This window comes from Eulemur rufifrons, chromosome 19 (assembly GCF_041146395.1).
Source record: "Eulemur rufifrons isolate Redbay chromosome 19, OSU_ERuf_1, whole genome shotgun sequence".
NCBI lineage: Eukaryota > Metazoa > Chordata > Mammalia > Primates > Lemuridae > Eulemur > Eulemur rufifrons.
In genome coordinates this window covers 43094686-43106857 of record NC_091001.1, presented here as the reverse complement: position 1 = coordinate 43106857, position 12172 = coordinate 43094686, and the positions used below count along the sequence as shown (strand labels likewise).

General features: G+C 46.3%; 1 protein-coding gene across 1 annotated transcript; it reads right to left on the bottom strand.

The window, feature by feature from the left end:
• Positions 1 to 2206: 2206 nt before the first annotated feature.
• On the bottom strand, positions 2207 to 11426 carry ANKRD39 (ankyrin repeat domain 39). The gene is made up of 4 exons (XM_069494689.1): positions 11320 to 11426; positions 6146 to 6249; positions 5531 to 5734; positions 2207 to 2893 (listed from the first exon to the last, which is right to left on the bottom strand). The coding sequence occupies exons 1-4, from the start codon at positions 11417 to 11419 to the stop codon at positions 2750 to 2752; spliced, it is 552 nt and encodes a 183-aa protein (XP_069350790.1). The 5' UTR covers positions 11420 to 11426; the 3' UTR covers positions 2207 to 2749.
• Positions 11427 to 12172: the final 746 nt, after the last annotated feature.

The following is a 12172-nucleotide window of genomic DNA, read 5'->3' as shown; positions in this document are numbered from 1 at the left end:
GGTCCCCCCTGCTCTCCACAATCCCCAGTGAGAGAAGCTGAGCTGCTCAGCCCTTTTATAGGAGCGCCTCTCAGGGGCAGGGGCAGAAAGGGAAGGACAGAGCCTTGTGCCTGGGCCAGATGACTCTGTGGCTCTGTCATACTAACAAAAATACCAGTCTGGGAATGTAGCCCACTGGGGACAGAAGGAACTGTTTGGAGATGTGTCTGCTACATTCTCAGACACCTGCTAGTCTGCACCTCTGCCATATCCCACATTTACTCAGGAGTCACTTAACCAACAAGTATGTCCTTGAGTGACCAGACCACCAGCCCAGATTCAGGGGGAAAATGTTTCCCACACTCCTAAGTTAAGATCCCACTCATGAAAAACATCCAGCTTGAGCTCCCATGGTGTAGATCTGGCTGCCTAAGAAACCCCAAAGACCCTGCCGGTTGCCATAGCACAAGGAGGCAGGAATCCCAAGGAGGGCCTGGGCAAGGACAGAAGCAGCTTGGCCCACTGCCTCAGGGATCCTCATGGCATCTACAGGGGGAAACCACGCTTCACCTGATCTCCCAACTCGCCCGTTTCAAGGCTGCCCTCCTTGTGCTTGGTGGTCTCCCTTCCCGGGGTCCCCCCCTTCTCCCTCACCGTCTGGGAGCCAACACATTACGCTGCCCCAGCACCAGGAGCCAGGCCTGCTCTGTTGGTACTCATGCCTCTGGAAAAGTCTTCCACGCCCCCCACGCACGTCCCTATCAGATGCTCTCCAGGCAGGGAGTGTGCCCTTCCGCAGGGAAGGGGAGATTGAGACCCGCTCCGGGTCCCCATATGTAATGACTCCAGCCAAGGAGCAATCTGTCTCAAGACACCAACATCACATCTCCTAATTCTCCTTAAGAAGCCATGCATGCCCTTCACCCAGCTGTGCCTTGAACTCTACCTTGACCTTTGAAAGGAAATCAGATAGCCTGTAAATAAGACTCTAGAACCAGAATAACATGAGCAGAGATGACCAGAAGGACAGGGAGGGAGAACGACCAAAGCCCCCAAAGGGGCTGCCAGTGGTCCCACCCACAGGGCTGGCTTCTTGGAAGTGCTTCCAAGTTTTGAGAGAACTTTGGGAAGTGCAGAGTTTTTTAAAGAAACTCAGTTCTTATGCTTGAGGGTACTTTTTTCAGACAAAGGTGATTTCTTGCTTTTGGTTATGAGGAGGGAAAGTTACCTAAAATTTTAGAGGGCAAACAGACAAGAAAAAGTAAAACTTTAGCTCTGGACTCCACTGTCCACTCCTGACTCTAAAATTCCCCTCCTTCAACATTTGAGGAAAAGGGCATTTTGCATTAATAGGCTTCATCTGAAATTCTCAGCAGAAAACCAGCCTGTCCCACATGAAACTAACTGATACTAACTCTGACTTAAAAAAAAAAAAGATTCCTTATTAAAAAAAAATTCAAACATAAATATAATGCTCTAGACATCTTGCCTGTGTGGCCTGGGAAAATCCATGGGTACCAGTTTAATGTACGTCCTTCCACCTTTCCCTCTGTGTATTTTGTGTATGTACATCCACACGTTCCAGCACTCGATCTGTTTCTATAGACGTGCTTTGGAAAGGCATCATGTTGCAGACACACGCGGCCCTTGTTCCACCCGCACACGCCGCGCTCAGCTGCACTGACGCCAGTGACGTGTTAGCCTTTCCCTACTGGGGAGCAGTCAGCCTGTCCCCATGGTTTTTTTACATGACACCCCATGCTCCAATGCCCGTCTCTGTAAATGCCCCTGTGAATAAACATCCCTGGAACCATGGAAGAACATTTCTCCAGGAAGCTACAGAGAAATCAAATTATCGGCCCTGCTTATTTACATTTAAATAGATATTGCCAAACTGCCATCTCCAGTGGCCATACCAACTTCCACGAACAGATACCAGCACGTTAAGACAAGTGAAAGCATGAAAGAAAAAGAGAAAAAAGATTTTAAAATGTATATAAATATATGTATATATAAAAAAACAAAGAATCAATATCCAGAATATAAACTCTTATGAATCAATAAAAGGGAAAACATTTTTAAAATAGGCATGGGCAGGAAGTTCACAGAAAACAGGCAATTAGGATTAGCCATCAGCAATGCAAAATAAAGCAATAGCACTTTCCTACCTACCAGACCGCTGACAGTAATGAAATCAGGGCACGAAAGCCCGTGGGGTGGGGTGCCGGGGAGCAGGCCCTCCTCGGCTTGCCACGTGCCAGGCTCTCTCAAGCGCCCCCCTGATGTTCGCTCATTTAGTCCCCACAATGACTGAGGCAGGCCCTATTACAGTCATTTTCGTCTTTCAGATGAGAAACTGAGGGACAGACAGGTAAAGTGACTTGTGCCAAGGTCATTCAGCTAGAAAGCAGCTTTTGTCACATATTTCATATTTTCTTCTAATACCTACATAGTTTTTATATTTAGATCTTTAATCTTGTGATTTTTCTTTGTGTGTGTCTGTGGGATGAGATAAGGATGTAACTTTATTTTTTCCACATGGATAGATGTCTCACATGAACTCATTTAGAATATGATCATCTATCTAGGCTTAGACACTTCCAGCCCCACCGAGCCTACTCCCTTGCCTCCACAGTAGCCAAACTGGGGCTCTTCCCCTGTCTTCTGACCGCAGCTTCTTGCCCTGCAGCATGGATGCTGACCACGGCAGGGGCTTGGAGAGCTGGTCTGTGTACCCTTCAAGGGCAGCCCAAGACAGGACAGTGGTGACTCAGCTGGCCAGAAGGTCCCGCAGGTCACTGTTGCAGGGCAGCAGGTCACATGCTAGCCGTGCCTTCCGATCCCGAACAGCCTTCAGGGCTGGGCTGTGTTGCAACAAGAGGGAGCAGATGTCCATGTGTCCCTTCTCAGCAGCCTGTGGAGAGAGTCCCAAATCAAAAGGCATGCCCCCCATTGGGCTCTGCTCTTTCCTGCTCCACTCTGGGGACCTCTTGCTCCTAAAAAAGAGGTTTCGTGGAAATAGAGACACTGGCTGTTTGAGTAGATTTCCTACCACATCCCACTGACTTTATGCAGACTAGTGGAATACCCAGTGCCATCTGGCAATTAGCCTGAGTTTTTCTTTCTTGTGTCCTTTGCCCAGTGGCCATTCTTGTCTTTGGCCAGACTTACACATTAAAACAAGCACAGAACCTTGGATCTCTAAGCGTCTTTCACAAACATTCACATGTCATCCACAAGGCGCTGGGCACAAGATACACCAGGCACAGCCCTGCCCTTTGGCAACTTTTAGATGAGCAGGGAAAGAAAGGGGCCCAGGTTCCCAGCTTTCTCCTCTTCTTCTTTAAGACAGATGACCCCAATCTGGACATTAATTCATAACTGCCCCCTCAATAACAGAGTTAAATGATTTATGTAGATATCTTATTTAACTTCCACAATAATCCTCTGAGGTAAGAACCATCATTATTCTCATTTTACAGATGAAGAAATTTAGGCTTATATAAGTTACTTGCCTAAGAAAGGACATAGAGCTAGAGTGGTTTAGAATCCCAGGTTTGTCTGACTTCAAAGTCTAAACTCTTAATAACTATGGTAACCACTATATTCCCTACTCCTCCCAACAGACAAATTGATGGACTACAGTGGCTTTTGAGAAGTATCAAAATTAATACCAATAGCAATTACTATACCAAATTTGAACCCAAATCTTTATTTAACAGGTCCTCTTTTTTTTTGTTTTAGAGAAAAGGTCTCGCTGTGTCACCCACACTGGAGTGCAGTGATGCAATCATAGCTCACAGCAACCTCAAGATCCTGGGCTCAAGTGATCCTCCTGCTTCAGCCTCCTGAGTAGCTGGGACTACAGGCCCATGCCACCACACCCAGCTAAATTTTTTTTTTTTTTGTAGAGATGGGGTCTCGCTATATTGCCCAGGCTGGTCTTGAATTCCTGGCCTCAAGCAATCTTCCAGCCTCGGCCTCTCAAAGCACTGGGATTATAGGAATGAGCCACTGCACCTACCGAGCAGGTCTTCTTGGTGACTACAGACCCAAGATTCTCAATTTCAGTACCTCAATTCAGGCAGTGATATGTAGTAAGCAGTTGTGAGATGCATTCCAAATATACTTTTACAAAAAGTAAAGTACCAAGTAGTTTATTTTAAAAAACGACACACAAAAGAACAATTCATATCCCTCACGTTTTCATTCTCTGAATGAGAGAAAAATAGATGGAGATGCATCTAAAATGCTACAAGCTGTGGGTTACACCAGCCAGGTATACCCACAGCAGCAACTTGCCTGTAAATATCCACCATGTGAACTGTAGCAGCAAAAAGCCTGAGCAACACCAGTTTAGACCATTAAGAAATAAGCAATCTGCCTATCCAATTGGCAAGGATTAAAAAACAAACCCAATGTCCAGCTGTTCACTCAGCACATATCCATTGAGCACCTGTGCTAACTGCTAGGGCTACAGCAGTAAACAAAATAAAGTCCCAGCTGTCTCTAGTGAGAGAGACAGACCTCAAATAGGGAATTGTAAGGTAGAGTGGAGTTAAGAACAGTTGAGTCCAGGGTGCACGTAGCTAGACATACATCTGGGTGAGCTAAACATGTTTGGGGATCAGGGAAGGATATCTGGGGGTGTGATGTGTAAACTGAGATCCAGAATGAAGGGTGAAATAAGCCAGATGAAAAATGGGAGGGGAGAGGCATCCAGACAGGGGAATAGCTTGTAATGTATGCCCCTGGGGTGACAGAATAGTACGTTCAATAAAACAAAAATGACTAGCAGGGCCTGAGTGTACAGGACAAAGGGGATGAGAGCTCAGGCTAAAACGGGAGAGGAAGGCTGGAGCTACCGCACCTTGTAAACTGGCTTATGGACTTGGGAAAAGAAAGCCTCTGAAGGATTCCAAGTGGGGGCACGGCATGATCAGAACTGCTTTCTAAAATATCGCTCTGGGAGAAGATCCAAGCAGGGAGAGGATCCAAGCAGGGGCAAGAGGGGACTATATTTACACACATATTGCATAAATATGCAGAGACCACCTCTCAGTGCATAAGAAATCAGTAAAGTGAATGCCTCGAAGGAGGTGGTCTAGAAGACTGAGGGATGAGGGGTCAGGTGGAAAGGAAACTCATTTTCATGGCATATCCTTTTGTACTCTTCAAATTGTTTACTTTGCGTCAGTATTTCCAGTTAGAAAGAGTTCAATTAAATGATGACTCTGGCTACAACACAGAAGGTAGACCACAGGGACAGGCAAGAGTAGGTACAAGTTTCAGAAAACTAATTACATGGAAAAGTCTTCATGACTTATCACTAAGGAAAAGAACAATAAAATGGCACTGTGCATTTTAATTTTAATTTGCACACATAGGAAAAAGGCTGGAAAATCACACATTAATCCTAAAGTGATGACAGGCGAGCACTGAGATTACAAATGATTTTAAATACTTCTCCATGTGTTTTTGTTCTCTCCATGTGTTCCACATGAACACGTTACAACTTTCAGAACACGAACAGAAGGGGGAAGGAGCATACCTTATGTAGACTGGTCATGCCATCGGCATCTACCAGCCTGGGGTTGCACCCATGTGAAAGCAGCAGCCGTGCGATTTCAGTGTGCCCACAGTAGCTGGCCCGGTGCAGAGCAGTGGCACCCCCATGGGTCTGGGCATCACACTTAGCTCCACTTTCCAGCAGGAACTGGCACACAGCATAGTGCCCATTGCGGCTGGCATAGTGCTGCAGGGAACAGAGACCAAGGTCAGACAGCAGAAGCCAGGCAGGCCACGAGGGTGCGGGAGTGGTGAGGGCACAGTCCTGTAGTGAGGGGTCTGGAGTCATCCCAGGTGCCACCTCTAGCAGCCCAACGGCCTGGGCAAGCTTCTTCATTTCTAACCTCAGCTTCTTCAACTGGAAAATGGGGAAAATGATCATTCCTACCTCACAGGATTGTTATGAAAGTAAAATTAAATAATTGATGTAATGCTCTTACACTAATTAAAACAACCCAGGTTCACATGATGTGTAAAAGACACTCTGCTGGAAGAAAGGGGGACAGAAGATAAAAGGTAAACATCAATTCCCCCTTCTCAGAGAGCAGGTATCCCCGAGTTAAAGCTTCTCTGTCTTCTGTGTTCCTCCCCAGCTCACCAGAGCAGTGTAGCCAGCGGAGTCAGGCTGACTAGGGTCCGTTGCCTTCTGGATTAAATACTTCACTCGGCCCAGGTCTCCATTCAGGGCTGCCGACCAGATCCCTGCAGAAAGCATCCAAAGTACTGAATAACGCCAGATGAATGGGGACCTTTAGTGCTTCCTTTACCTCTTGACCTCAGTTTTCTGAGCGTCAGCTAGTCTATAAAATGGAGGATATCCGTTCCTTCAATAAATATTAATTGAGCACCTCCTCTGTGCCAAGAATTATTATAGGTGCTGGTGACATAGCTGTGAACAAGACAGACGGGGCTTGTCTAATCAGAACAGTAGCATCAGGCAGACAAAGAAATCCCTTCTTCCCACTTCAAACACAGAAATGTTGGATGAAGTAATTTTGGGCCGGCGTGGTGGCTCACACCTGTAATCCCAGCATTTTGGGAGGCCAAAGTGGAAGGATTGCTTGAAACCAAGCAACATAGCAAGACCGTGTCTCCATAAAAAATTTTTTTTAAATCAGCTGGGTGTGGTGGCACAGGCTTGTAGTCCCAGCTGCTAAGGAGGCTGAGGCAGGAGGATCACTTGAGCCCAGGAGTTCAAGGTTCAATGAGCTATGATTAGGGTACTACACTCCATCCTGGGCAGACAGAGTGAGACCCTCTCTCTCTAAAAAAAAAAAAGAAAGGTTTGAATCTAGAGTCAAATTCAAAGCAAGAAAAGGAAATTTCATAAAGTGGAAACCATAGCCAAAGTGGTGAGCAGGTACTGAAGCTGTAGAATCCAAAGGGCACTTGGAACTAGACACACACATCAGGGGCTTTGGTGCAAATGCCTGAGGAGGGTCTAGAGTGAAAGCTGCAGGCCACGTGCATGGCAGGGAGCTAGAGCAAGGCTCTGTGCACCAAGTTAGGAGGCAGGAAGTCCCATAGCACAGAGGAACTGAGACTGGAGAATCTCTACTTCCCTGCCCTTCCCTGCCCTCCTGCAGAGCAGCAAGAAAGCTACCATGCCTAGGCAATTTGGTTATTTAGCAAATATTTACTGAATACTTACTATGTACATGGCACTAGGGATCTTCTGTGTTCTATTATCAGAACTGCTGTTCTAGGCACTAGGGATCAGCCAAGTATCAAAGATTCCCCCCTAAAATTTGGCCCTATAGAGCTTACATTCTAATTAAAAGAGAAAGACAAGAAGCAAATATATATATTTATTTATATACATATTGTCTAAATAGACATATATATTTGTTATATATTTATGTATATTAAATATTTTATATATAATTATATACATATAATTGGGGGGCATAAGGGGACAGGGTCTCTCTTGTTGCCTTGTTGCCTCTAGAGTGCAGTGACATCACCATAGCTCACTGCAACCTCAAACTCCTGGGCTCAAGTGATCCTCTTGCCTTAGCTTCCCGAGTAGCTGGGACTACAGGCATGTGCCACCATGCCAGCAATTTTTTATTTTTTGTAGAGACAGGGTCTCACTATTGCCCAGGCTGGTCTTGAGCTCTTGGTCTCAAGCAATCCTCTTGTCTTAGCCTCCCAAAATGCTAGGATTATAGGAGTGAACCACCGTGCCTGGCCTAATTATACATATAATTTTATATACATATTCTATATATTTTATAAAATAAGTAAGTTGGTTCTAAGTGCTCTAAAGGAAAAGCAGGGAAGAAGAATAAGCAGTGGTCAGGCATGGCCTCTCATGAGGTAACATTTGAACAGAAACCTAAAGGAAATTAGAGAAAGCACCATTCAAATAGTGTGAGAAGATGGCAAAAGCAGAGAAAAACCTAAAAAATGAGATACCCTGACCTATGCAACCTGGAGGTATGGGGCCTATTAACTGCACCTTCGGGAAACAAAAACCCCAAGCTAAGAATCTGTGATAGTCTGGACTGTCATAAAAGGTGATCCAGACAACTGAACCCTATAAGGGCCAGGCAGAGGTAACTTAGAAAAAATACTCCATAAGCATCCCTCCAGATGCCAGCCAAAACAGTGTGAGACTCTCCCACAAAAGAGGATCCCCTCAGCAGCTCAAAGACTAAAAATTACAAAACAAGAAGTAATCTACTGCCATAAGATGACAGCAAAAATACAAATGGGAAAATGCATGCCTCATAAATTAGCCATTATAGCACAATCTAAAAAAGACTTTAAAACAACAATGTATTCACAAACACAAAGGAATAGACTTCACAAATCAACAGAACATTAGGAAAAAAAAAAAGAACAGGCAGATCTGAAATAGAAAAGTCAGTAAATTAAAAAGTAGAATCTTTGAGCTGGGTGTGGTGGCTTGCACTTGTAATCCCAGCTACTGAGGAGGCTGAGGCGGGAGGATTACTTGAGGGCAGGAGTTTGAGGCTGCAGTGAACTGTGATTGTGCCACCGCACTGCAGCCTCAGTGACAGAGCAAAACTTGCCTCTGGAAAAAAAAAAGAGTAGAATCACTGAAATAAAATGACAACAATAAATGGGTTGAACAGTATTGCAGATCCAGTTGAAGAGTTAGTGATTTAGAATTCAGAATGCAGCACAAAATGATAAAGAAAAAAATATTATGGTGAGTAATCTTTTAAATGTGCTGTTGAATTTAGTTTGCTAATATCTTGTTGATCTTTTTTAATCTATGTTCATCACAGATACTCTTTTTATGTTAGAGAAAAATATTAAAGAGCAGCAAAGAAACATGGAAGACAATGTATCAACATTTGTCTATCAGGAGTTCCAGAGAGAGGAAGAAACTGGATACAATGGGAGAGAAGTAATGTTTGAGGAGGTAACAACTAAGAATTATCCAGAATTAAAGGCAACCTTGATTCCTCAGATGAAAAACCACACTAAATCCCAAGCATTAATAATAACAAATCTAGCATGGTGAAATGACTTAATATCAAAAATAAGAGAACATTTTAACACATTAACTGCTACGTGAGTTGTATTTAACTCACACTAGTTTTGCGCTTGGGGCCTCGTGAAGCATATGTAACTCTCACACGTCTTTTTACCTTGGGAGTCGTGTGGTGTGCAGGCAGCTCAAACTACCATGCTGTAGCATACATGTTATGTGATGGGTGGCCCCCTGGGCAAAACCCTGAAGTTGGTTTGTAAAAATCTTACTTGTTGATGTTCTTATTGTTACAATTAATATTGACAATTTAATTGTACAGAAAACAATAAAAAATAAATTTTTCATTAAATTAGAAAGGATCATTTTGTTTTCGAAGTTTTTATTCTATTTTTGTAATAAAACACCATGGCCCCATGGAAAAAAATTTTTTCTAGCGTGGCAGTCACTGTGTTAATGTTAACAAAAAGAAAAAATTATCACCCATCAAAGACCAACAATCAGATTATCAACAGATTTAACAGCAGTAGCAGATACAAGAAGATAAAGGAAAAATATTTCCAGAAAATTGAGGGGAAAAAAACCCCGTCAACCTAGAATTTTATAATTTTATACTCAGCTAAGCTATCACAAGTGTATGTGTGGTGGGGCTTGGTGGGCAAGGAGAGGCATCTTTCACTGAAAAAACTATTAAACAATGTACTTTTGGAAAAAAGGAAAATGAATCCAGAAGGAAGACATGATTTGAAGAAAAAAAGTCCACATAACAAAATAGATAATGATCTTTTCTCTGTGTGGGAAATAATAAATGAGTAAGCAAACAAAATAATGTCAGATTATAAAAATTATTTTGATGAATGCAAGATGATAGATGTATCAGAGTAACCTAGAGTAGAAGAGGCCTAACTTTTCGATAGGGCAAAATATCTTTCTCAACAGCAGCACAACTGACATGCTGGGCCAGATAATTCCTGTTGTGGAGAGCTGTCCTATGCAGTGTAGGATGTATATATAGCATCCCTTGTCTCTACCTACTAGATATTTGTAGCACTCTCTCCAGTTGTGACAACCAAAAATGTCTCTAGACATTGCCAAAGTCCCTCAAATGGCAGAATTGCCCCCAATTGAGAACGACTAGAATGGGGTATTTAGGGAAAGTCTCTCTGAGGAGATGACATTTGAGCTGAGATCTGAAGGAAAAGCATCAGCTAGCCTAATGGTTGCAGGAAGTTCTTTCTAAGGAGATGGGACAAGTTAACTAAGGCCTTAACTCAGGAAAAGGTCTTGCCTACTTGAGAAACCCAAACAAGAACTGTGTGGCTAAAGCATAGTGATTAGGAGAAGGAAAGGATGAGAAATAAAATGAGGGTAGAGAAGCAGAGTAGGCAGGGGTTAGGTCCAAAGAGCGTTGTAGGCCACAATGGGAATGCTCTGATTTCATATTTTCAAAAAGCCGCTCTGGCTGCTGTGTGGAGAGCACGAAACACTGCAGGAGGACAACAATGGAAAGATCCACTGAGGGAACCACTACAGTAGCGCACAAAGGAGGGTGGCAGGAGAGGCAGAGAAGCAAGCAGATGCGGGAACAATTGTCTAGTAATAGTTAAATACAAAGGCATATAAAGGAGTAGTATCTACCCAGCAATTTTTGGTAGTGTTATTATTACTGAGTAAGCTGCCTGTGCACGGAGAGGTGATAAAGCATGTCAGCACAGTGGTTCCCAGCTCGGAGAAGAGGAACCTTGGTTTCCTGCTTTCCTCTGTACCTACTAGCAGCATAATCTGGGGCAAAAGAGTTGCCTCTCTGGGCCCCATAGGCAGGGATACCATTCCTGCCTCCAGGGCTGTCTGTGAGAAGGGCTTTCTTTGCCCTACCTAAAGCTTGTACACTGCCTGACACACCGGGGCTCCGCAAGGGCTGGTCCCCTCCACTGAAGCCCCATGCCCTCAGAGCGCGTGCAATACAGATTCTGCTCCCCTGGCCCCTCTCTGACACCTGAGCTGGCTTGTGTCTCCCAGGTAAGGTGAGGAGTCAGGCCCAGCCCCACCACTTGGGAAAGTTACCGAAACCGATGCGTCAGTTTCCCCGCCTGCACGCGAGACGAGGTGTCTAATGGCCAAGAGCTCGGGCCAGGTCGCTGGCAGGCTCTCAGTAACGCGGGAGCTGCAGGCCCCCGCTCGTCCTCCCGCGCCAGGCTCGGAAGCTCGGGGTCCCGTTCACCGCCCCCTCCTTTGCCCACGTCGGTGAGGCCCCCGAAGGCCCGGCCGCGGGCCTGGGGAGAGCCGGCAGGGCCGCGAGGCCGCCTCACCCCTCTCGAAGTCCATCTCCTCCAGTGTCTGCTGCACGCTGGGCACCGCACTGGGGTGGGAGCAACAGGGGCCGTCCGCACAGGGCCGCGACGCCGCCATCCCAGCCTCGGCGCCAGCCGACCGGGTGTGGGTAGCCAGCTCGGCCTTGGAGGGCGGGGCGGACGGACGCAGCGCCCGCTCCGCAGTCCCGGATCTGACCATTCAGCGTCCACGGCTGGCCTCCTAGTCCCGCCACCTCGCCCGAGTTCGCCAATCAAATATCCAGGCCTTAGCTCGAGAACCAATTGCGGCGGCGGGGTGGGACTTGCCGCGCCGGGCCGTGTCCCAAGGCCGCCACGCGAGGGCGTCCTAGGCTAAGCGCAGAGCGGCGGCGCGGCGGTGCTCGGTGGTGGGAGCCGCACACCGCAGAGGGCGGGCGAGGCCTTGTAGGGTGTGGGACGAGGCAGCTGGGCACGGCCCGGAGCGTTTACGTTACGTTCGCCAGAACCCAGCCCTCAAGAGGCTTCTCGGGCTCTTCCCGTTACCAACCTCGTCCCACCGGGCTCCCCAGGGCAGGGGGGTCCTTCACCCCTTCTTCCCCGCACCCCAGGCCCGGGCCGACTGCCCAGGGCGGTGGTGCGACCCTTGAGACCCTCTTTCCCCTAACTCCTTAAATAGCCAGTAAGGGGCAGGTGGCCACAACTTGTCCTGCCACTGGAATCAACTCCACATAAGCCCCAAGGGCAGGGAGAGGGCCTCGATTTGTGAGAAGCCTCCACCCCCGCAGTGGGCTGAGTTTACCGAATTAATCTTCCTATTATCAAAACATCCTCTGGGCTGCTGCCTGTGGACCATGCCCTAAGCGTAGCATGC

Bases quoted from the DNA above. Each gene is read 5' to 3' on its own strand.
- ANKRD39 (XM_069494689.1), bottom strand. From the start codon at position 11,419: ATGGCGGCGTCGCGGCCCTGTGCGGACGGCCCCTGTTGCTCCCACCCC. The intron at 5,735-6,145 runs GTGAGCTGGGGA...TGTTCCCTGCAG, and splicing joins CCGCTGGCTACACTGCTCTG to CACTATGCCAGCCGCAATGG. The intron at 2,894-5,530 runs GTATGCTCCTTC...CTCTCTCCACAG, and splicing joins GCATGACCAGTCTACATAAG to GCTGCTGAGAAGGGACACAT.